The 23,022-nt window shown below is 44.2% G+C and overlaps 2 protein-coding genes across 2 annotated transcripts in view; both read right to left on the bottom strand.

Moving 5' to 3' along the window:
- LOC122546012 (uncharacterized) overlaps positions 1-23,022 on the bottom strand; it is a 213,856-nt gene that overhangs the window by 48,907 nt on the left and 141,927 nt on the right. The gene's annotated exons all lie outside the window — the stretch shown is intronic.
- Positions 1-23,022, bottom strand: part of LOC148152023 (sialic acid-binding Ig-like lectin 12) — a 59,995-nt gene that overhangs the window by 3,858 nt on the left and 33,115 nt on the right. The window contains exons 6-8 of the mRNA XM_087974903.1: positions 16,729-16,790; positions 12,746-12,793; positions 12,617-12,652 (exon numbers count right to left, since the gene is read on the bottom strand). Coding sequence (XP_087831029.1) covers positions 12,617-12,652; positions 12,746-12,793; positions 16,729-16,790 — 146 coding nt within the window. The remainder of the gene's footprint in view (positions 1-12,616; positions 12,653-12,745; positions 12,794-16,728; positions 16,791-23,022) is intronic.

Raw genomic sequence — 23,022 nt, 5'->3', positions numbered from 1 at the left:
GACATTAGGTTGATTCTCAGCCTCAGGCAACTGTCTGTGTGGGGTTTGCACGTTCTCCCCGTGTCTGTATGGGTTTCCTTTGGGTGCTCCGGTTTCCTCCCACAGTCCAAAGATGTGCAGGTTAGGTGGATTGGTCATCCTAAATTCCCCATTGAGTTAGATGCATAGTCAGGGGGAAATAGTCTGGGTGGGTTGCTCTTCGGAGGATCCGTGTGGACTAGTTGGACCGAAGGGTCTGTTTCCACTCTGCAGGTAATCTAATATTAAAAAATCTAATATATTTACTAGCCCTACTACTTGTTTATCATTTGGGACCATATTGATCAAACCTTCTTCATTCAAGTCTAAATCATTTACGACAAATCACAAATAGCAAGGGCCCCAAAAGTGACCCCTGTGGGATCCCCCAGGACACACACTTCCAGTCACAAAAATGCCCCTCGACCCTCACCCTCTGTTTCCTGCCAGTCAGCAAATTGTTCATCCAATTTACCAAATTTCCTTGGATCCCATGGGTTCTCACCTTTGCTGTCATTCTTCCATGTGGAACTTGAACAAAAGCCTTGCTGAAGTCCAAGAAGACACAGAACATAGAAATAGGAGCAGGAGAGGGCTATCTGACTCCTTGAGTAGAATGTGCAGACTGCGGATGCTGGAGATCAGAGTCGAAGAGTGTGGAGCAGGAAAAGTACAGCCGGTCAGGCAGCATCCGAGATGCCGGAGAATCTATGAACTTGCTCCATCATTCAATAAGATCTCTTTTAAAATCTATCTCCCTTTGCATTAAAAAGATGGTATCAAATTCATTCCCCTCATCTACATATCTGGTCAACTCTTCAAAATAATTCATGGAAGTTGTTACAATATAACTTCCTGAACAAATCCATGTTTGTGATTGATTCCTGTCTCTTCAAATGCAGATCCATTCTGTCCCTCAGAATTACTTCTAACAGTTTCCACACCACTGAGTATAGACTGAGAGAAAGTGAGGACTGCACATGCTGGAGAGTCAGAGTCGAACAGTGTGGCACTGGAAAAACACAGCAGGCCAGGCAGCATCTGAGGAGCAGGAAGATCGATGTTTTGGGCACGAGCCATTCATCAACCTGACCTGCCACACGTTTTGACACAGAGTTTAGACTGACTAGTCTGAAGTTTCCTGGTTTAAAACTTGCTCCCTTCTTGAACAATGGTACCACACTGGCTGTCCTCCTGTCCTCCAGCACCTCTACTGCAGCCGGAGAGGAATGGAAAATTATTTCCAAAGCCCCTGCTATTTTCTCCCTTGCCTCATTCAACAACCTGAGATACATTTCATGCTGCCCTGGAGATTTATCTACTTTTAAGCTGCCCATATCACTCAGCAGCTCCTCTCTGTCTATGTTCATTTCTTCAACTTTGTCACAGACTATCTCCCTGATTTCTACACCAAAATCATCCCTCTCACTGCTGTACACCAACATAAAGAACTCATTTACATCCCCTGGGCTCAAGCTTAAATTACAACCATGGTCTTTGTTGTCTTTTTACCATTAATATTCCTTTAAAACATTTTGGATGTTTCTTTATATTACCTGTCAGTATACTTTCATATTTTGTTTTAGCACTCCGAATCTCAACTTTAATTTCCCACTTGCACATTTTATAATCCTCCAGAAATTGCTACTGTTTTGAATTCTCAGTATCTGTCATAAGCCTCCCTTTTCCCTTCATCTAATGCTGTGTATTCCTCAGTATTCAAGGTTCACTGGATTTGTTGGTCCCACCCTTTAGCCCTGTACTCTCCTTATTTCCTTATTCAATGCATCCCATTGCATACCTGGTCTGGTCTACATGTGACTCCAGTCCCACAAAAGGACATTGGTGTAAGCTACAGTAATTGTTGAAGAATGAGAGGGGCTGTCAGTCAGCAAATTTATACAGGGCTGCAAGGTGCCACATGCTCAAAGAGGAAGCCAATGTCATCAGGAAGTGATGGAAAGCAGCAGCCAGTCTCAAAGATTGCACTACAGCAAGTCTGCATTTAGAAATATTGTACAGGATGATTTTCCTTTTATTTTGGTAAATGGAGGGTACAGAAACAGATTTTTTAATATAAAGGAACTGATGTTGGCCTCTCCTCACTCCTCGAAGTGAGGAAGCATATTGTTTGGAGCTTGGACAGAATCTTTGGATTCTGTTTCATGACGGGACAGGTCCCAGCGCGCTGGAGAAGAGCCACCATTGTTCCTTTGTTTAATGGCAACAGGGATAATGCAGCAAATGACAAGAAATTACTGGCTGGTGAGCCTTACATCCGTGGTAGGGAAAATATTGGAGAAGATTCTTACTGACAGGACTTCCTCCCATTTGGAAAAATATCTTGTTATTAATAAGAGGCAGCATGGCTTCTGGCAGGAAGGTCACGTCTCACAAAGTTATTCAGTCTTTTGAGCAAGTTTCATGATTGATAAGGGGAGGGCGATAGATGTTGTCCACATGGACTTTCGTAAGGTATTTGACAAAGTACCTCATGGCATGCTGATACTAAAATTGAAGCCGCATGGATCCGTGGAGAGCTGGTAAGATGGAGATATAATTGGCTTAGTCATAAAAGACAGAGTGTAATGGTAAAAGGGTGTTTTTCTGATTGGAAATCAGTGACCATTGCTGTTCCACAGGGATCAGTGTTGTGACCCCTGCTGTTCACAGCATTTATAAATATTTTGGAGAATAATGTCAGTGGTTTGATTAGTAAGTTTGCAGAAGACGCAAAGGTTGGGGGAATTGTGGATAGTGAGGAAGACTGACAAAGGATACAGCAGGACATATAAAGGCTGTAGACTAGGGCACAGAAATGGCTGATGAAATTTAATTTGGAGAGATATGAGGCAATGCATAAGGTCTAATGCAAGAGGGAAGTATACAGTAAATGGTAGAACCCTTCGAAGCATTAACAAACAGTAGGATCTAGTTGTGTAGGTCCACTGTTCCCTGAAAGTGCCAATACAAGTGGATAGGGTAGTCCAGAAGGTGTGTAGAGTCATAGAGTCATAGAGATGTACAGCATGGAAACATATGAGGAACGGCTGAGGATACTGGGATTGTATTCGTTGGAGTTTAGAAGATTAAGGGGAGACTTAATAGAGACGTACAAAATAATACATGGCTTGGAAAAGGTGGATGCTAGGAAATTGTTTCAGTTAAACGAGGAGACTAGGACCCGTGGACACAGCCTTAGAATTAGAGGGGGTCATTTCAGAACAGAAATTCGGAGGCATTTCTTCAGCCAGAGAGTGGTGGGCCTGTGGAATTCATTGCCACGGAGTGCAGTGGAAGCCGGGACGCTAAATGTCTTCAAGGCCGAGATTGATAGATTCTTGTTGTCTCGAGGAATTAAGGGCTACGGGGAGAACGCTGGTAAGTGGAGCTGAAATGCGCATCAGCCATGATTGAATGGCGGAGTGGACTTGATGGGCCGAATGGCCTTACTTCCACTCCTATGTCTTATGGTCTTATGGTCTTATGGTCTTATGGAAACAGACACTTCAGTCCAACCCGTCCATGCCGACCAGATATCCCAACCCAATCTAGTCCCACCTGCCAGCACTTGGCCCATATCCCTCCAAACCCTTCCTATTCACATACCCATCCAAATGCCTCTTAAATGTTGCAATTGTACTAGCCTCCACCACTTCTTCTGGCAGCTCATTCCATACACGTACCACACTCTGCGTGAAAACGTTTCCACTTAGGTCTCTTTTATATCTTTCCCCTCACCCTAAACCTGTGTCCTCTAGTTCTGGACTTCCCGACCCCAGGTAAAAGACTTTGCCTATTTATCCTATCCATGCCCCTCATAATTTTGTAAACCTCAAAAAGGTCACCCCTCAGCCTCTGACGCTCCAGGGAAAACAGCCCCAGCCTGTTCAGCCTCTCCCTGTAGCTCAGATCCTCCAACCCTGTAAATCTTTTCTGAACCCTTTCAAGTTTCACAACATCTTTCCGATAGGATAGAGACCAGAATTGCATGCAATATTCCAACAGTGGCCTAACCAATGTCCTGTACAGCCGCAACATGACCTCCCAACTCCTGTACTCAGTACTCTGACCAATAAAGGAAAGCATACCGAAATGCCTTCTTCACTATCCTATCTACCTGCAACTCCACTTTCAAGGAGCTATGAACCTGCACTCCAATGTGTCTTTGTTCAACAACACTCCCTAGGACCTTACCATTAAGTGTAAAAGTCCTGCTAAGATTTGCCATCCCAAAATGCAGCACCTCGCATTTATCTGAATTAAAGTCCATCTGCCACTTCTCAGCCCATTGGCCCATCTGGTCCAGATCCTGTTGTAATCTGAAGTAACCCTCTTCGCTGTCCACTACACCTCCAATTTTGGTGTCATCTGCAAACTTACTAACTGTACCTCTTATGCTCGCATTCAAATCATTTATGTAAATGACAAAAAGTAGAGGTCCCAGCACCGATCCCTGTGGCACTCCACTGGTCACAGGCCTCCAGTCTGAAAAACAACCCTCCTCCAGCACCCTCTGTCTTCTACCTTTGAGCTAGTTCTGTATCCAAATGGCTAGTTCTCCCTGTATTCCATGAGATCTAACCTTGCTAATCAGTATCCCATGGGAAACCTTGTCGAACGCCTTACTGAAGTCCATATAGATCACATCTACTGCTCTGCCCTCATCAATCTTCTTTGTTACTTCATTAAAAAATTCAATCAAGTTTGTGAGACATGATTTCCCATGCACAAAGCCATGTCGACTATCCCTAATCAGTCCTTGCCTTTCCAAATACATGTACATCCTGTCCCTCAGGATTCCCTTCAACAACTTGCCCACCACCGAGATCAGGCTCACTGGTCTATAGTTCCCTGGCTTGTCCTTACCACCCTTCTTAAACAGTGGCACCACGTTTGCTGACCTCCAATCTTCCGGCACCTCACCTGTGACTGTTGATGATACAAATATCTCAGCAAGAGGCCCAGCAATCACTTCTAGCTTCCCACAGAGTTCTCGGGTACACCTGATCAGGTCCTGGGGATTTATCCACCTTTAACCATTTCAAGACATCTAGCACTTCCTCCTCTGTAATCTGGACATTTTGCAAGATGTCACCATTTATTTCCATACAGTCTATATCTTCCATATCCTTTTCCACAGTAAATACTGATGCAAAATATTCATTTAGTATCTCCCCCATTTTCTGTGGCTCCACACAAAGGCCGTCTTGCTGATCTTTGAGGGGCCCGATTCTCTCCCTAGTTACCCTTTTGTCCTTAATATATTTGTAAAAGCCCTTTGGATTCTCCTTAATTCTATTTGCCAAAGCTATCTCATGTCCCCGTTTTGCCCTCCTGACTTCCCTCTTAAGTATTCTCCTACTTTCTTTATAGTCTTCTGAGATTCACTCGATCTATCCTGTCGGTACCCGACATATGCTTCCTTCTTTTTCTTAACCAAACCCTCAATTTCTCTAGTCATCCAGCATTCCCTATAGTTACCAGCCTTCCCTTTCACCCTGACAGGAATATGGCTTGCTCACTTTCATTGATCGGGACCCAGAGTTTCAAAATTGACAAGTCATGTTGCAGCTGAATAGGAAGTTAGTTCAACCATATTTGGAATATTGCGTACAGTTCTGATTGCCACACAGCCTGAAGGATGTGGAGGCTTTGAAGAGAAGACAGAAAAGGGTTACCAGGTGTTTGCCTGTTTTGAGGATATATACCATAAGGAGAGATTGCACAAACTTGATTTGTTTTCACTTGGAAGTCAGAGGCTGAGGGGTGACCTGATAGAAGTTTACCAAATTATCGGAGGCATGGATTGAATAAAGAGAGTGAGTGGTTTGGAAGGGAATTTGCAGGTGGTGGTGATCCCATGTAACTGCAGTAATGAACAGGAATGCAGTGACTGCATCCTCACGGTCAGGAACCTGAACAGTGTTTGGACACATTCCCTGTTCTTCCAAAGACACAAACTTCAAAAGCTTTTGCCTCTGTATTTTTGAAACATTTCATTGCTTGCTTGTGTTTGGGACTTCTTCAATTCATTAACCAACTACTGCAGCTTGTGAACATTTGGCCATCGTGCAGGATGTTTTATAATATTTCAATTCACAATCACCTTGTTAAATAAATATGGTTCTGAGACTCAGAACTCATTAATTAACTGTTCCAGTCTCTGACAGGTATGATCACAGTTAACTCTCTCATATCACACATGTCTGTTGTGGAATGTCACTCCAGAGTGGCAGCAAAATAGGAAATATCAGCTTCCTGTTGTATCGTATCATATATAAGAGGAGGAGACCACTCAGCCCCCTGTCTCTGAGCTGGCCCTTTGAAAAAGCTATTGAAATTAGTCACACACCCCGTGTCCTTTCCTGGGTCTGGATTTAATCTGTCATGTGACCTCTGGTTCTTTCATCAACACCTTTACCTGGATCCATTTACTAACTGACTGTCCTGCCTTTGGAAACAGTTTCTTATGACTTACTTTCGAAAGACTGGTCTTGAATTGGCACAGCCCAATCAAATCTCCCCTGAATCTTCTCTGTTGTAAAGACAACACCAGTTCCTCCAAAGAACTGAAGTCTCTCTTCTCTGGAACCATTCGATTCATCTGCTTTGTACAAAAACATCTTTCTTCAAGGATAGTGCACAGAATTGGTCATATGTCTGCAGCTGGGCTCAAGCTGATGTTTTGGAAATGTCCATCCTTGCTTTTCTACTCCATGTGCCATTCAATAAAAACAAACATTTCTTTTGCCTATTTTAATCCATTTCAACTAAACCTCCAAGCTTCAAAGACTTCTCAATGTGCATTTCTGCTATCTTTCTGTTCCTGTAACCGTTGTAAAATTGCACCATTTATCGCACCTCTCTTTGTTCTTCCTATCATGATGTGTCACTTCACTCTTCCCAGTGTTAACTTTCATTTGGCTGGCCATTTCACCAGCCTATATGCCCCAGAGCCTGTGAGCACTTTCCTTACTCTTCACTGTGTTTTTCAATTTTGTATCATCTGCAAACGTTGGAGTTTGTCCTGTATCCCTGAGTGCAGATCAATCACAAAGATCAAGAAGAGAATTATATCACCAGCGCTGCACACTTCCCTCCCGTCTGAAATAAAACCACAGACCACAGCGCTCTGCTTCCTGGCCCAAAGCCAATTTCCAAACCACACAGCCAGTAACTTTGAACCTCATCTGCTTCAATTTAAAGAAGATATGTACATCGTACTTCACAGCAGGGGTAAGCCCTATGGCCCATTGAGTTTTCTCCACAATTCATTAAGACCATAACTGATCTGGTTCTTGCTCAGCTCCACTCTCCTACCTTGTCCCCACTACTCTCGATAAGGCCAAAGGCTGGTAGTCAGACAGCATGTGTTAGCACCGAGGCTATGGGGATGAGAGGGATTGATGGGACGGGATGGGGTCATTAGTTGATACAAACAGTGAATGAGTTTCATCCTTTGTGTTTTGAATCCACCCAGGATCACAGCTGTCTCCATGATGTCCATCACTCCTCAGATAGCTGCTCTCACCACATCCTGAAACCCACACTCAGTGCTATGTGCCATCATATACACACTCTTGACCTCTCTCTCCATCAGCACCCCTTCACATTGTCTCAAAGCTGTCCTGAGCCCCAGTTCGACTTAATTCTCCGGCTCATTCACCCAATACCATTTACCCCCACCCCTCTGGAACCTTCCTCCACCCACTGTCCCACTTGTCTCTCCCCATTCTCCTCCCTCCACCTCTTGTTGGACATTCACTATCCCTTCTCCGATGCTGAACGTTCTGTACTCAGCAAAGGTCTCAGTTTTAATCACTTTGCACTCCGTCGTCACCGAAGATCAGACACGACATGATGTTGATCTCTTCTTCTGTTGCCTTTGCCTCTGTGCCCATTTCTTTGGACAGGAGTCCTCTGTCCATCCCACAGGCCCCTTCACCCACCTCCAACTCTCTTCCTCCACCTGGACCCCTCCCTCTGGCCTTTAAGCCACACTTGACCTGTTCATTGAGAACTGACACTGGTCTTTGTATTTCTCTGCCCTCCTCCATTCATTCCTAGCTCCCACTGAACTGAATACTCTCAGGCTGTTCTGTCCACAACAGTCACTCATCTCATCTCAGATCTAGACAAAAGCTCAAAACCATCAAGGTGCAGCCATTTCCCTGTTCTGTTGCTGTCAATCTTGGCACAGAAGCTGGAACTGTCCTCATCTGTAACACAAACAGGAATGATAAGGGGATATTTATCGGTTGGTGTGTTGTTAGGTATCAGCAACAGCTCAGTGGACACCACATACCCCTCGGAGTTAGAAGGCTGTGGGTTCAATTCCCCATTCCAGTGGCTACAACGTAAGATCAATGCTGAGACTTCGGAGCAGTTCGAGTGGAGTGCTGCAATGTCAAAAGTGTTATCTTGTGGCTGAGATGTTAACGGTTGCACTGACCTGCTTTCTCAGGTGGGTGTGAACAATTCCACATGCATTACTTCAATGAAGAACAGAGGAGCTCTCTACTGTGTCCTTGTCACTCATCCCTCAACCCAGATCATTGTGTCCTCACCATCACTCATCCCTCAGTCTGCATCATGAAAATACACAGGCTAACTGATTGAACACAGTGCTGTTTGTGGGACATTACTCTTCACAAATTGGTTGTTGCATTTCTCATTACAAGAATGAAAATAAATGCATTTATGCCGAACTTTTCATGATCTCAGGGCACTGAATAACCCCTTACAGCAGATGAAGCTCTATTTTTATATTTGCAGTCAACTAATTTCTTACTGCAAGCTGCCCCAAACCCCAATGTAATCATGATGTCATAATCTGGTTAAAGCACTTAACAGGAGAGTTGGATTAGCCTGTATTGATCACAGAGTACAGACATTGGGCAGGGCAGAAACACTAATCACAGGGACAAAGTAGAGAAATATGTGAATGGAGAACCACTGCAGTATTCTAACATGCGTTGGGAAACGGGTCACAAAGGTAGGTATACTCTTACACCATGGAATCAGGAAGGTTAATAAAATGCTATCCTTGAATAAAAGAGAAATTGGATCTAAATGTAAACATGTTATTTTAGATATATACAAGGCAGTTCTGAGATCACATCTCAAATGCTGTACATAATGAAGGATATTGGTGCTGGCTCAAAGGAGGTTTCTGAGATTGAGAAGCAGGTTGTCTCATGAGGAGAGGGAGGACAGGCTGGGTTTGTTCCCCTGGAGTTTAGAACAATGACTTTTTTCTGAAATATAGTGTTACTGAGATGAAAGGGACAAGGAGAAACTGTTATCAAGGAATTAAAAGCAACATGTTAATTAGCCATCCCTGAGAAGAAGGAGTCAACGCAACATCAAGGATCTGTTCCTGGGAGACAGGAGAGTGCTAACACTGAGTGTAACAAGGAACAAGGGAGCTACTCCTGATAAGAAGGCAAACTACAGCCTTAATGACTCAAGAAGAGTAATCAATGTTGTGGTTGAACGGATTGAAATGATCATCAATAATCTCACACTGGAGATTTTACCTGTCCATCAAGAACTGCTAACATTACATGGGTCATTTTAATTTCTCTGCCCTCCTCCATTCACCCCTATGTCCCCCAAACTGACTGCTCTCAGGCTGCTGTGTCCACAACAGTCACAAAGTTCATCTCATACAGGCTCTCCCCACCACCCCCACAGCCTCCAAGCTCACATTCCCACAATCCTGACTTGCCCACTTCCACCTTCTTCCCAAAATCTATAGCTGGATTCCCGGGCAGACCCAGTGTTCCTGCTTCTTCCTGCCTGAGGGAACTTATCTCTGCTGACCTTGGCTGAATTTTTCCTCCCCTTGTCCATCCCTTCCCAACTACATCTGTGATTCTTTTGCCACTTTAAGTCAGTGTCAGAATTACTGGTTAGTGAGCTCCAGCCACCTCCTCTTCACTGGTGTGGCCACCAGTACCCACCTGGGCCCCAGTCATTGTGGGGCAAGTGGAACATTCCTCATTCCAGGCCTCCTCAGGCCACTCCCACAACTCTTTCTCCTGTATGTCAATGACATCATCAGTGCTGCTTCCCTCTCTCGTCCAGAATTGGAAAAATTGATCAATTTCAGTTCCAATATCCACCCTGTTCCCACCTTCACCTGATCTCTGACTCCTCCCTTCCCTTCCTTGACATCTCTGTTTCTATTTCTGGGGATAGGCTGGCCACCAATATTCATTCCAAACTCACTGACTCCCACAGTTACCTTGACTCCCCATCCTCACACCCTGCTTCCTGTAAAGACTCTGTTCCATTCTTCCAGTTTCTCCAAGCACACCACATCTGTCTGATGGGGCCACATTCTGCACAGGGGATCTCCGAAATGTCTTGCTTTATCCTCAACCAAGGATTCTCCATCACCACGGTTGACAAGGTCCTCAGCCATGTCCCACCCATCTCCTGCATTTCTGCCCTCATCACTTCTCTTCCCTTGCCCTCATCTATCATCGCACCAGCATCCACATCCAGAGGATCATTAACCACCGTTTCCACAGCACTCCAGTGGTGCTCAGTGGAAGTTGGAAGAACAGCATCTCATTCTCCACATGGGCACCCTGCAGCCTCCTGGCCTCAGTATTGAGTTCTAAATACTTTTACAGCCAGGACACACCATTCCATGTGCTTTATCCATCCTCACACCTCAGGCCCTGTCATGACATGAGTTGTTTTCAGCACAGCCAAACCATTTTCACCAACTTATTATCCCTGCTATTAGTATTTCATTCTCCCTGGCATCCTTTTGATGATCTGACTTCCATTCACTCTCTCTGGGCTCCATCTCAGCCTATCTGCTCACTCCTTTTCCCCTCCCCCACCACCTGTCTTTACCATAGATACCACTTTTCCCCAGCTACAGACAGTTCTGAACAAGGATCACTGGATTTGAAATTTTAACTCTGGTTTCTCTCCACAGATGCTGCCAGATCTGCTGAGTTTCTCCAGCAATTTCTATTGATTTATATTGGAAGATTTCCCGAACAAGAGGAGGAGGCTATTCAGCCCATTGTATATGTGTTGATTGATAAAGAGCTCTCTAGAACACCCCACTGCCCAGCTCCTGGTCCATAGCCCTGGAGACTCATGTTCTTCAAATCCTTATCCAAGTGAGTTTTAGATGCTGGAGTCAAAATGGGTGGTGCTGGAAAAGCACAGCCGGTCAGGCAGCATCCAAGGAGCAGAAGAGTCATTCCTGATGAAGGGTTTATATGTGAAATATCAACTGTCCTGCCTCTCAGATGCTGCGAAGTGGCTGTGCTTTTCCAGCACCACATATTTTGACTCTGATTTCCAGCATCTGCAGTCCACACTTTCTCCTGGGTTTTAGATGTGTTGATGGTTCCTGTCTCTCTAAACATAGAATACAGACCATGGAACAGTACAGTGCAGGAAAATGGCCTTTGGTCCACTCTGTCAGTGCAAACCATGATGCCATTCTAAACTAATCCCATTTCCCAGCACATGGTCCATCCCTCTCTGTTCCTGTTGTTCAGGGGCCTGTCTAAATGGCTCTTAAATGTTGCTAACATATCTGCTTCTATCACCTCCCCTGGTAGCCTGTTCCAGACATCTACCATTCTCTTTGTTAAAAGCTATCCTCACAAATCACCCTCAAATTTTTCCTCATTCACCTTAAATTTATGCCGCTTGTATATGACATCTCCACTCTTTGAAAAAAAACTGACTGTCCCCCCTATCCCTGCCTCTCATAAATTGATGTATTTCTGTCAGGTCTCCCCTCACCCTCCAATACTCTCACAAAAATAAATCCAGGTTTGACCAAGTTCTCCTGATAGTTAACGCACACCAAATCAGGGAACATCCTGCTCAATCTCTTCTGCACCTTTGTTTTGTGCACATGTACTCCTAAGTCCCTTCATGTTGTAGCTTTCTTCCATTTCTTTTCTCCAGACCTGCTGAGTTTGTCTGTTTGTTTCTCAATCATGACACCTACATACATGCCCAAACCTTGATAGAACCTGAACACTGAGGGAACTAGTTCTGAGTGGCACTCGGAACAGCATCGCAGTCACAAAACTACCCACTCACAATAACTCAATGTCTCCTGCTTTGGATCAATCTGGACACTTTCCCCTGGATTCCATGAACCTGTGATTTTGTGACCAGTCTGCCTTGTGGAACTTCACCAAACACCTTGCTAACATCCGCATTGATGGTCAATATCAAACACCCAATCAACCATCTTTCAATACTCCTTAAAAATTCAATCACGTTTATCAGGCCCGACCACCCTTCAACAATCGTCTTCTGAGGGAATGGTACTGGGTCAGATTGGCATCATGAAGACCTCATCAGGGGAGAATTCAAGGTCAGTTAAAACTGAACTGGGATTCTCATTTGGGATGATTCTCTTACGGTGGCCAGGCACGAATTCTATGACTTGACCAGTTTCCCAGTGCAGCTTCAAACATCAACACTGCAACTCCTCCTCAGGAAACCAGACCCACAGTGAAATCAGCTCTTAAAGATATGGGGGAGTGGGAATGATTTGAAACGATATATTTTCTCAATATAGAAACAAACGTTGACTCACGGCCTTCTGACTGACTGTTTGTGAATCTCTTGCCACCTTTAACAAAGACAAAATGTTCTCTTAGTTTGATTATAGAATCTGAATATCAATTAGACAATTGCTCAAAACCTTTAAGGTGCAGCCATTTACCTGTTCTGTTGCTGTCAATCTCGGCATAGAGGATGGAACTGTCCTGATCTGTAACACAAACAGGAATGATAAGGGTCCACGCATCGACAGGTTTGTCCTTAAATATCAGCAACAGCTTAGTGGACACCACATAATTCTCTGAATTAGACATGTGATTGGTGCAGGTGAAATATTGGACTTGCAGCATTGGTTGGTACCTGGGACTTCAATGTTGTAGCCATTTTGGAGATATAGGTAGAATAGGGACAGGGATGGTTGTTGCAGTTCCAGGATTTAGATGTTTCAGTAAGAACAGGGAAGATGGTAAGGTGGAGGGAGGGGGTGTGCAGTGGCATTGTTAGTCAAGGACAGTATTATGATTGCTGAGAGGACATTTTAGGACTCTCTACTGAGGTAGTAGGGGCTGAGGTTAGAAACAGGAAAGGAGAGGTCACCCTGTCGGGAGTTGTCTATAGGCCTCCAAGTAGTTCCAGAGATGTAGAGGAAAGGATTGCAAAGGTGATTCTGGACAGGAGCAAGAGTGACAAAGTAGTTGTTATGGGAGTCTTTAACTTTCCAAATATTGACTAGGAATACTATAGTTCAACTACTTTAGATGGGTCAGTTGTTGTCCAATGTGTGCAGGAGGGTTTCCTGACACAGTACACACACAGGCCAACAAGGGACGAGGCCATGTCAGATTTGGTACTGGATAATGAACCTGACCAGGTGTACAATTTGGAGGTAGGTGAGCACTTTCGTGATAGTGACCACAAATTGGTTAAGTTTATTTTAGCAATGGAAAGGGATGGGTATACATTACAGGACAAGAGTTATGAGCTGGAGGAAAGGCAACTACGATGTGATTAGGCAAGATTTAGGATGCATGAGATGGGCAAGGAAACTGGACGGGATGGGCACAATTGAAATGTGCAGCTTATACAAGGAACAGTTACTGTGGGTCCTTGATACATCTGTACCTGTCAGACAGGGAGGAGGTTGCTGAGTGCAGGAGCCGTGGTTTACTCAGGCAGTTGAATTTCTTGTCAAGAGGAAGAAGAAGGCTTATGTTAGGATGAGATGTGAAGGCTCAGTTAGGGCGCTTGAGAGTGACAAGTTAGCCAGGAAAGACCTAAAGAGAGAGCTAAGAAGAGCCAGGAGGGGACATAAGACATCATTGTCAGATAGGATCAAGGAAACCCTCAGGCTTTCCATAGGGATATCAGGAATAAAAGAATGACAAGAGTAAGACTAGGGCCAATCAAGGATAGTAGTGGGAAGTTGTACATCGAGTCAGAGGAGATAGGGGAAGCGGTAAATGAATATTTTTCCTCAGTATTCACACAAGATAAAGGTAATGTTGTCGAGGGTAATACTGAGATACAGGCCACTAGACGAGATGGGATTGATGGTCACAAGGAGGAGGTGTTAGCAATTCGGGAAAGTGTGAAAATAGACAAGTGGGATGGGATTTACCATGGGTTCTCTGGAAAGCCAGGGAGGAGATTGATGAGCCTTTCACTTTGATCTTTACGTTGTCATTGTCGACAGGAATGGTGCCAGAAGATTGGAGGAGGGAAAATGTTGTTCCATTGTTCAAGAAGGGGAGTAGAGACAACCCTGGTAATTATAGACCAGTGAGTAACGAGGGTAACGTGTTGCAAAAGGTAAGAGGTAAGATTTATAATCATCTGGAAAGGAATAAGTTGATTAGGGATAGTCAACACGGTTTTGTGAAGGGTAGGTCGTGCCTCACAACTTATTGAGTTCTTTGAGAAGGTGAACAAACAGGTGGATGGGGGGGGAAGCTGTTGATTTGGTGTATATGGATTTCAATAAGGCATTTGATAAGGTTGCCCATGGTAGACTACTGCACAAAATACGAAGGCATGGGATTGAGGGTGATTTAATTGTTTGGATCAGAAATTGGCTATCTGAAAGGAGACAGAGAGTGGTAGTTGCTGGGAGATGTTTATCCAGGAGTTCAATTACTAATGGCGTATGCAAGGATCTGTTTTGGGTCATGTTTGTGGATGACCAGGGTGAGGGTGTTGATGGATGGGTTAGTAAATTTGCAGATGACACTAAGGTTGGTGGAGTTGTGGATCATGTTGAAGGATGTTGTAGGTTAAAGAGAGACATAGATAAACTGCAGAGCTGGGCTGAGAGGTGGCAAATGGAGATAAATGTGGAAAAGTGTGAGGCGATTCACTTTGGAAGGAGTAACAGGAGTACAGAGTACTGGGCTAATGGTAAGATTCTTGGTAGTGTAGATGAGCAGAGAGTTCTCGGTATCCATGCACATAGATCTCTGAAAGTTGCTATCCAGATTGACAGAGTTGCTAAGAAGGCATACGATGTGTTAGCTTGTATTAGTGAAGGGATTGAGTTTTGGAACCATCAGATCATGCTGCAGCTGTACAAAACTCTGGTGTGGCTGCAATTGGAGTATTGAATGCAGATCTGGTCACCGTATTACAGGAAGGATGTGGAAGCTTTGGAAAGGGTGCAGAGGAGATTTACGAGGATGTTGCCTGGTATGGAGGGAAGGTCTTACAAGGAAAGGCTGAGGGACGTGAGGCTGTTTTCATCAGCGAGAAGAAGGGTGAGAGCTGACTTAATTGAAACATATAAAACAATCAGAGGGTTAAATAGGGTGGACAGTGAGAGCCTTATTCCTCAGATGGTGATGGCTAGCATGAAGGGGCATAGCTTTAAATTGAGGGGGGATCAATATCGGACAGATGTCAGAGGTAGCTTATTTACTTAGAGAGTCATATAAGCGTGGAACACACTGCCTGCAACAGCAGTCGACTCGCCAACTTGAAGGGCTTTTAATGGTCATTGGATAAACATATGGATGAAAATGTAATAGTGGTTGATGGGCTTCAGATTGGTTTCACAGGTCGGCACAACATCGAGGGCCAAAGGGCCTGTGCTGCACTGCAATGCTCTATGTTCAATATTGGACACTGGTGAAGAGTTGAGGTGAGGCAGGGGGGAACATTGGAGGATGCAGGGATTGAGAAGAGAGTGAGAACAGATTTGGTTGGTTTCATATCCTTGCAAGGCACGTGGGTCTCACTGGCAAGGCCAGTGTTTGTTGCCCATCCCTGAAAACCCTTGAAGTGAGAGGCTTGCTTGGCCATTTCAGAGGGCAGCAAGTCAGAGTCAGGCACTGCATTCAATCGCTCCTAAAAAGACACACTGATGTTTGAAATGGGGATCTGAAGTCACCTGTCGGGCAGATTGGGTAAGGATGGTACGTTTGCTTCCCTGAAGGAGACTGGTGAACCAGAACTTTTTTTAAGACAACAACTAATGTTAATTCAGATGGCCACCATCACAGAGTTGAGTTTACAATTCCAGATTTAATAATTAAATGTAAATTCTACAAGTTGCCATGGTGAAAATTGAACCTCTCTCCCCAGAGCATGAACCTGATCCTCAGGTTCCCCACAGCAGCCCAGCTACTGGGAGTCATTTGAGATGTGTGACACCCAAGTGGACTCTTCCTTGACCCATATCGAAGCAGCAGACAGACTGGCCGTGAACAGCTCGAGGCAGCAAGGACCGAGCCGAGCCAGTTACTCAGCCAGATGATTCAGGGAATCGGAAATGGTTATTTTCCAAGAATCCAACCAGGGTCAGTGACAGAGGAGAAGATTTCCATCTCTATTGCTCTAAGCTCCAGTAAGCTTCATGGTCAGCTCCCTTACTGGAAACCCATAGCTTTTCACTCATTTACATTGAATGGTCTGAAAGTTAAAAGGTTCATCTATCAAAGACATCAATCTGTGCAATAAGTGTGAAGGGTTAAGGAGGGGGGTAGGGATAGTTTTCAACTGATGCAGACTCAATGGGCCAAAGGGCTTTATTCTGTGCTGGAGAACTGTTTAACTCAATGTAACAGTCTGCCCCTGAATATCTCTCCAGGATTCACACTCTCTCCATTTGAGTCTCTGAAATGGACAATGATCAGTTAGTTAGAGTGCAGACAGTACCTGGAGCAGTGAGCTGCTGAGCCTGACCAGTCCCGGGAATGCTGGATGAACCTGGATCATTCCTGAAAAATACACAAGGAAGATGAATATTCCGAGGAATCTAAATGCATTCTGCCAGGTCACAGAAAGGAGCATTCTGACTGTACATCAATCTCTTGCTTTGGTTACACAGAGAACAGATTCCAAAGAGTGATAAACACAGTTAATAGAATGAACTTTGCTAGAAATCACAGATACTCAGATGCAGACACAATCAGAAAAGCCACCCTTGAATAAATTGTCATGAGAAACAGTTTTGCCTTGGCATCAGAATATGGCTGGTACCCAGGGAACCCAAGGTGTAGTCAGCAGTTGTAACACAGGGAGGGCTGTGCAGACACTGTCAGGAATCACAGTGACAGATCATTCCAGGCAGCTTTGGCTCAGCTTGGAGCAACTAGTCACAGGGCAGGGAGTGAGGGTGTTGGAGATGAGGGGACAGTGCTTGCAGGGGCTTCCCATCTGCTGTAACTTTGGAGGATATTACAGGGCATGGAAATCTTGGAAAGTGGGGAATGATCAGGAAATCACATTCCCACCCAATGGAAATTCAGCTGCTTGGAGAGCAAGGGAGAAAATAGTAGGATTCACAAAAACATCCTTTTTATCCTCAGCACTCACTGCAAGTGATAACAGTTTGATCTTTCCCTCCATAAAACATTCGTTACAACTCAAAGTATCCACTGTGATAAAAATAAGCAACATTTCAGTTTTGCATAAGGATAAATTGCAGGTTAATTTGGGGACGGTGAATCTGGAGCTTGAGATTTACAAACAGCTGGAAATTGACAAATCCTGCTCAGAAATTATTAATTTGTCATTTACCTCAGTCTATTGATTACTTTCCAACTCTGAGTGTTCGAGCAGCTTCTTAATATTAGAAATTATAGTAAAAGTTTCTTTCAATACATAAGAAACAAACAACAGGCAAAAGTAGACATTGGGCCACTTCAAACTGATGCTGGAAACCTAGTGATGGGAGATAAGGAAATAGCTGGAGAACTTAATAAGTACTTTGCGTCAGTCTTCATAGTAGAAGACTTGAGGAATATCCCAACAATTAAAGGGAGTCAGGGGGCTGAGTTGAGTACGGTTGCCATTACAAAAGAGAAAGTGCTAGAAAAGCTAAAAGGTCTTAAAATTGACAAATCTCCTGGCCCCGATGGGCTACATCCTAGAGTTCTCAGGAAGGTGGCTGAGGAAATAGCAGAGGCGTTGGTTGAGATCTTTCAAAAGTCACTGGAGTCAGGGAAAGTCCCGGATGATTGGAAGATCGCTGTTGTAACCCCCTTGTTCAAGAAAGGATCAAGACAAAAGATGGAAAATTATAGGCCAATTAGCCTAACCTCGGTTGTTGGTAAAATTCTAGAATCCATCATTAAGGATGAGGTTTCTAAATTCTTGGAAGAGCAGGGTTGGATTAGAACAAGTCAACATGGATTTAGTCAGGGGAGGTCGTGCCTGACAAACCTGTTGGAATTCTTTGAAGAGGTGACAAGTAGGTTAGACCAGGGAAACCCAGTGGATGTGGTCTATCTAGACTTCCAAAAGGCCTTTGATAAGGTGCCACACAGGAGGCTGCTGAGCAAGGTGAGGGCCTATGGTGTTCGAGGTGAGTTACTGGTATGGATTGAGGATTGGCTGTCTGACAGAAGGCAGAGAGTTGGGATAAAAGGTTCTTTTTCGGAATGGCAGCTGGTGACAAGTGGTGTCCTGCAAGGTTCAATGTTGGGGAAGCAGCTGTTCACTTTATATATTAATGATCTGGATGAAGGGACTGGGGGCATTCTAGCGAAGTTTGCCGATGATACGAAGTTAGGTGGACAGGCAGATAGTACTGAGGAGGTGAGGAGGCCGCAGAAGGATCTAGACAGTTTGAAAGAGTGGTCCAGGAAATGGCTGATGGAATTCACCGTGAGCAAATGTGAGGTCTTGCACTTTGGAAAAAAGAATACCAGCATGGACTACTTTCTAAACGGTGAGAAAATTCATAAAGCCAAAGTACAAAGGGATCTGGGAGTGCCAGTCGAGGATTCCCTAAAGGTAAACATGCAGGTTGAGTCCGTAATTAAGAAAGTAAATGCAATGTTGTCAGTTATCTCAAGAGTGTTGGAATATAAAAGCACCGTTGTGCTACTGAGACTTTATAAAGCTCTGCTTAGGTCCTATTTGGAGTACTGTGTCCAGTTTTGGTCCCCACACCTCAGGAAGGACATACTGGCACTGGAGCGTGTCCAGCAGAGATTCACACGGATGATCCCTGGAATGGTAGGTCTAACGTACGAGGAACGGCTGAGGATCCTGGGATTGTATTCATTGGAGTTTAGAAGATAAAGCGGAGATCTAATAGAAACTTACAAGATAATACATGGCTTGGAAAGGGTGGACGCTAGGAAACTGTTTCCGTTAGGCGAGGAGACTAGGACCCGTGGACGCAGCCTTAGAATTAGAGGGGGTAAATTCAGAACAGAAATACGGAGACATTTCTTCAGCCAGAGAGTGGTGGGCCTGTGGAATTCATTGCCACGGAGTGCAGTGGAGGCTGGGACGCTAAATGTCTTCAAGGCAGAGATTGATAAATTCTTGATGTCACAAGGAATTAAGGGCTATGGGGAGTTGAAATGCCCATCAGCCATGATTGAATGGCAGAGTGGACTCGATGGGCCGAATGGCCTTACTTCCATTCTGATGTCTTATGGTCTTATGGTCTTAAAAGGACAAACCACATTAGCAGCTCATCAGCAAGGACCTGCATTCTGTCTGTGAGCAAGAGATATTCAGTATTCTGGGTAATCCAAGATGGAGGAAGGGAATAATTTCTGGCTGTAAGAGCTGCTCCTTTTTTGAGGTATTTTAGGTGTTGGAGGTGATTTCCTCAAATTCCAAGAGCAGCAATTACTGTTTTATATGCTGTTGCATTGTTTTGGAACTTTGGGAAAAAAAGTCAAAAAAGTCAAAGGGAGAAGAACAGACAAAGGAAGATCATGGTGAGGACAGTGCAGGAGAGAGAGAGAAAGAGAGAACCTGCACAGTTACTGCCTTTGCTGCTTTTGAATTCATGTGTCGCTGGACATCGGAGTGCATTTGGGAAGATTAACAAACCGTGAATTTCACAACTAATCTTGGAGGAACCAGTTTGGGCGAAGTTCACAGCACAGAATCAGATAAGTTAATTGTTGTTTTATGTCTGTCCAAGAGAAAGGCTGTATTAGTGAGTACAGTCAGTTCTTTCTTGATTGTATGTTTTTGGAGATAAGTCTCTTGATTAAACTTAAAATATAAGCCGTAGCTATTAATTTAATCTGGGGCAGTGTTTTGTAGAGGAATAAGATGGTGTTCTTTTCTGGGTCTGTAGATTGTGAAGGAGCAAAAATGGCCTTTGCAATGATATGTAATTCTTGTCAGATGTGGGAGTTTAAACAGAATTTTAGGGTTACTGCGGATGATATCTGCCATAAATGCTGTTGGACGCGAATCTTATCAGATCGAATGGATCAGTTGGAGAGACAGATAGAAGCGATGAGGAATTTGCAACAGCAACACTATGTGATGGATGGCAGTTATCGGAAAGGGGGAAAGTCTCAGATACAGTCACATAGATGAGTTAACTCCAGTAAGGGTAAGAAAGGTAGGCACCTAGGACAGGAGTCTTTTGTGGATATACCCATTTCAAACAGGTATGCTGTTTTGGAAAATGTAGGGGTGTGATGGATTCTCAGGGGAACGTAGCACGAACAGCCAAGTTTCTGGTATTGAGACTGGCTTTAATGCAACGGGGGTGGGGGGTATGTCAGCTTCCAAGAGATCAATTGTGTTTGGGGATTCTGTAGTCCAAGGTACAGACAGACGTTTCTGTGGCCAGCAGAGAAAAAGCAGAATGGTTTGTTGTTTCCCTGGTGCCAGGATCAAGGATGTCTCTGAGGGGGTGCAGAATGTTCTCACGGGGGAGAGGGGCGAGCAAGAGGTCATTGTCCACATTGGAACCAACGATATAGGAAGGGAAAAGGTTGAGATTCTGAAGTGAGATTACAGAGTTAGGCAGAAATTTAAAAAGGAGGTCCTCAAGGTAGTAATATCTGGATTACTCCCAGTGCTACGAGCTAGAGAGGGCAGGAATAGGAGGATAGAGCAGATGAATGCATGGCTGAGGAGTTGGTGTATGGGAGAAGGATACACATTTTTGGATCATTGGAATCTCTTTTGGGGTAGAAGTGACCTGTACAAGATGGATGGATTGCACCTAAAGTGGAAGGGGACTAATATACTGGCAGGGAAATTTGCTAGAACTGCTTGGGAGGATTTAAACTAGTAAGGTGGGGGGGTGGAACCCAGCGAGATAGTGAGGAAAGAGATCAATCTGAGAAGTGAGTCAAACAGTCAGGACAGGCAGGGACACGGTAGGACTAATAAATTAAACTGCATTTATTTCATTGCAAGTAGCCTAACAGGGAAGGCAGATGAAATCAGAACATGGTACTGGGATATCATAGCAATTACAGAAACATGACTCAGGGATGGGCAGGACTGGCAGCTTAATGTTCCAGGATACAAATGCTACAGGAAGGATAGAAAGGGAGGCAGAGGAGGGGAGTGGCATTTTTGATAAGGGATAGCATTACAGCTGTGCTGAGGGAGGATATTCCTGGAAATACATCCAGGGAAGTTATTTGAGTGGAACTGAGAAATAAGAAAGGGATGATCCTTATTGGGATTGAGGGAAATTGAGAAATATACTTGTAAGGAGATCTCAGCTATCTGTAAGAATAATAAGGTAGTTATGGGAGGGGATTTTAACTTTTCAAACATCGACTGGGACTGCCATAGTGTTAAAGGTTTCGATGGAGAGGAATTTCTTAAGTGTGTACAAGATAATTTTCTGATTCAGTATGTGGATGTACCTGCTCGACAAGGTGCAAAACTTGACCTACTCTTGGGAAATAAGGCAGGGCAGGTGTCTGAGGTGTCAGTGGTGGAGCACTTTGGGGCCAGCGACCATAATTCTATTCATTTTAAAATAGTGACGGAAAAGGATAGACCAGATCTAAAAGTTGAAGTTATAAATTGGAGAAAGGCCAATTTTGACGGTATTAGGCAAGAACTTTCGAAAGCTGATTGGAGGCAAATGTTCGCAGGTAAAGGGACGGCTGGAAAATGGGAAGCCTTCAGAAATGAGATAACAAGAATTCAGGGAAGGAAGATTCCTGTCAGGGTGAAAGGGAAGGCTGGTAGGTATAGAGAATGCTGGATGACTCAAGACATTGAGGGTTTGGTTAAGAAAAAGAAGGAAGCATATGTCAGGTACAGACAGGATAGTTCGAGTGAATCCTTAGAAGAGTATAAAGGAAGTAGGAGTATACTTAAGAGGGAAATCAGGAGGGCAAAAAGGGGACATGAGATAGCTTTGGCAAATAGAATTAAGGAGAATCCAAAGGGCTTTTACAAATATATTAAGGACAAAAGGGTAACTAGGGAGAGAATCGGGCCCCTCAAAGATCAGCAGGGCGGCCTTTGTGTAGGGCCACAGAAAATGGGGGAGATACTAAATGAATATTTTGCATCAGTATTTACTGTGGAAAAGGATATGGAAGATATAGACTGTAGGGAAATAAATGGTGACATCTTGCAAAATGTCCAGATTACAGAGGAGGAATTGCTGAATGTCTTGAAACAGTTATAGGTGGATAAATTCCCAGGACCTGATCAGGTATACCCAAGAACTCTGTGGGAAGCTAGAGAAGTGATTGCTGGGCCTCTTGCTGAGATATTTGTATCTTTGATAGTCACAGGTGAGGTGCCGGAAGACTGGAGGTTGTCAAACGTAGTGCCACTATTTAAGAAAGGCAGTAAGGACAAGCCAGGAAACTATAGACCAGTGAGCTTGACCTCAGTGGTGGGCAAGTTGTTGGAGGGAATCCTGAGGGACAGGATGTACATGTATTTGGAAAGGCAAGGACTGATTAGGGATAGTCGACATGGCTTTATGCGTGGGAAACCATGTCTCACAAACTTGATTGAGTTTTTTAAAGAAGTAACAAAGAAAATTGATGAGGGCAGAGCAGTAGATATGATCTATATGGACTTCAGTAAGGCGGTCGACAAGGTTCCCGATGGGAGACTGGTTAGCAAGGTTAGATCTCATGGAATACAGGGAGAACTAGCCATTTGGATACAAAACTAGCTCAAAGGTAGAAGACAGAGGGTGCTGGAGGACCGTTGTTTTTCAGACTGGAGGCCTGTGACCAGTGGAGAGCCACA

This window comes from Chiloscyllium plagiosum, unplaced genomic scaffold (assembly GCF_037043375.1).
Source record: "Chiloscyllium plagiosum isolate Xiang-an unplaced genomic scaffold, Cpla_swu_hap1 HiC_scaffold_2, whole genome shotgun sequence".
Taxonomy (NCBI): Eukaryota; Metazoa; Chordata; class Chondrichthyes; order Orectolobiformes; family Hemiscylliidae; genus Chiloscyllium; species Chiloscyllium plagiosum.
This window is presented reverse-complemented; position numbering and strand designations above follow the sequence as displayed.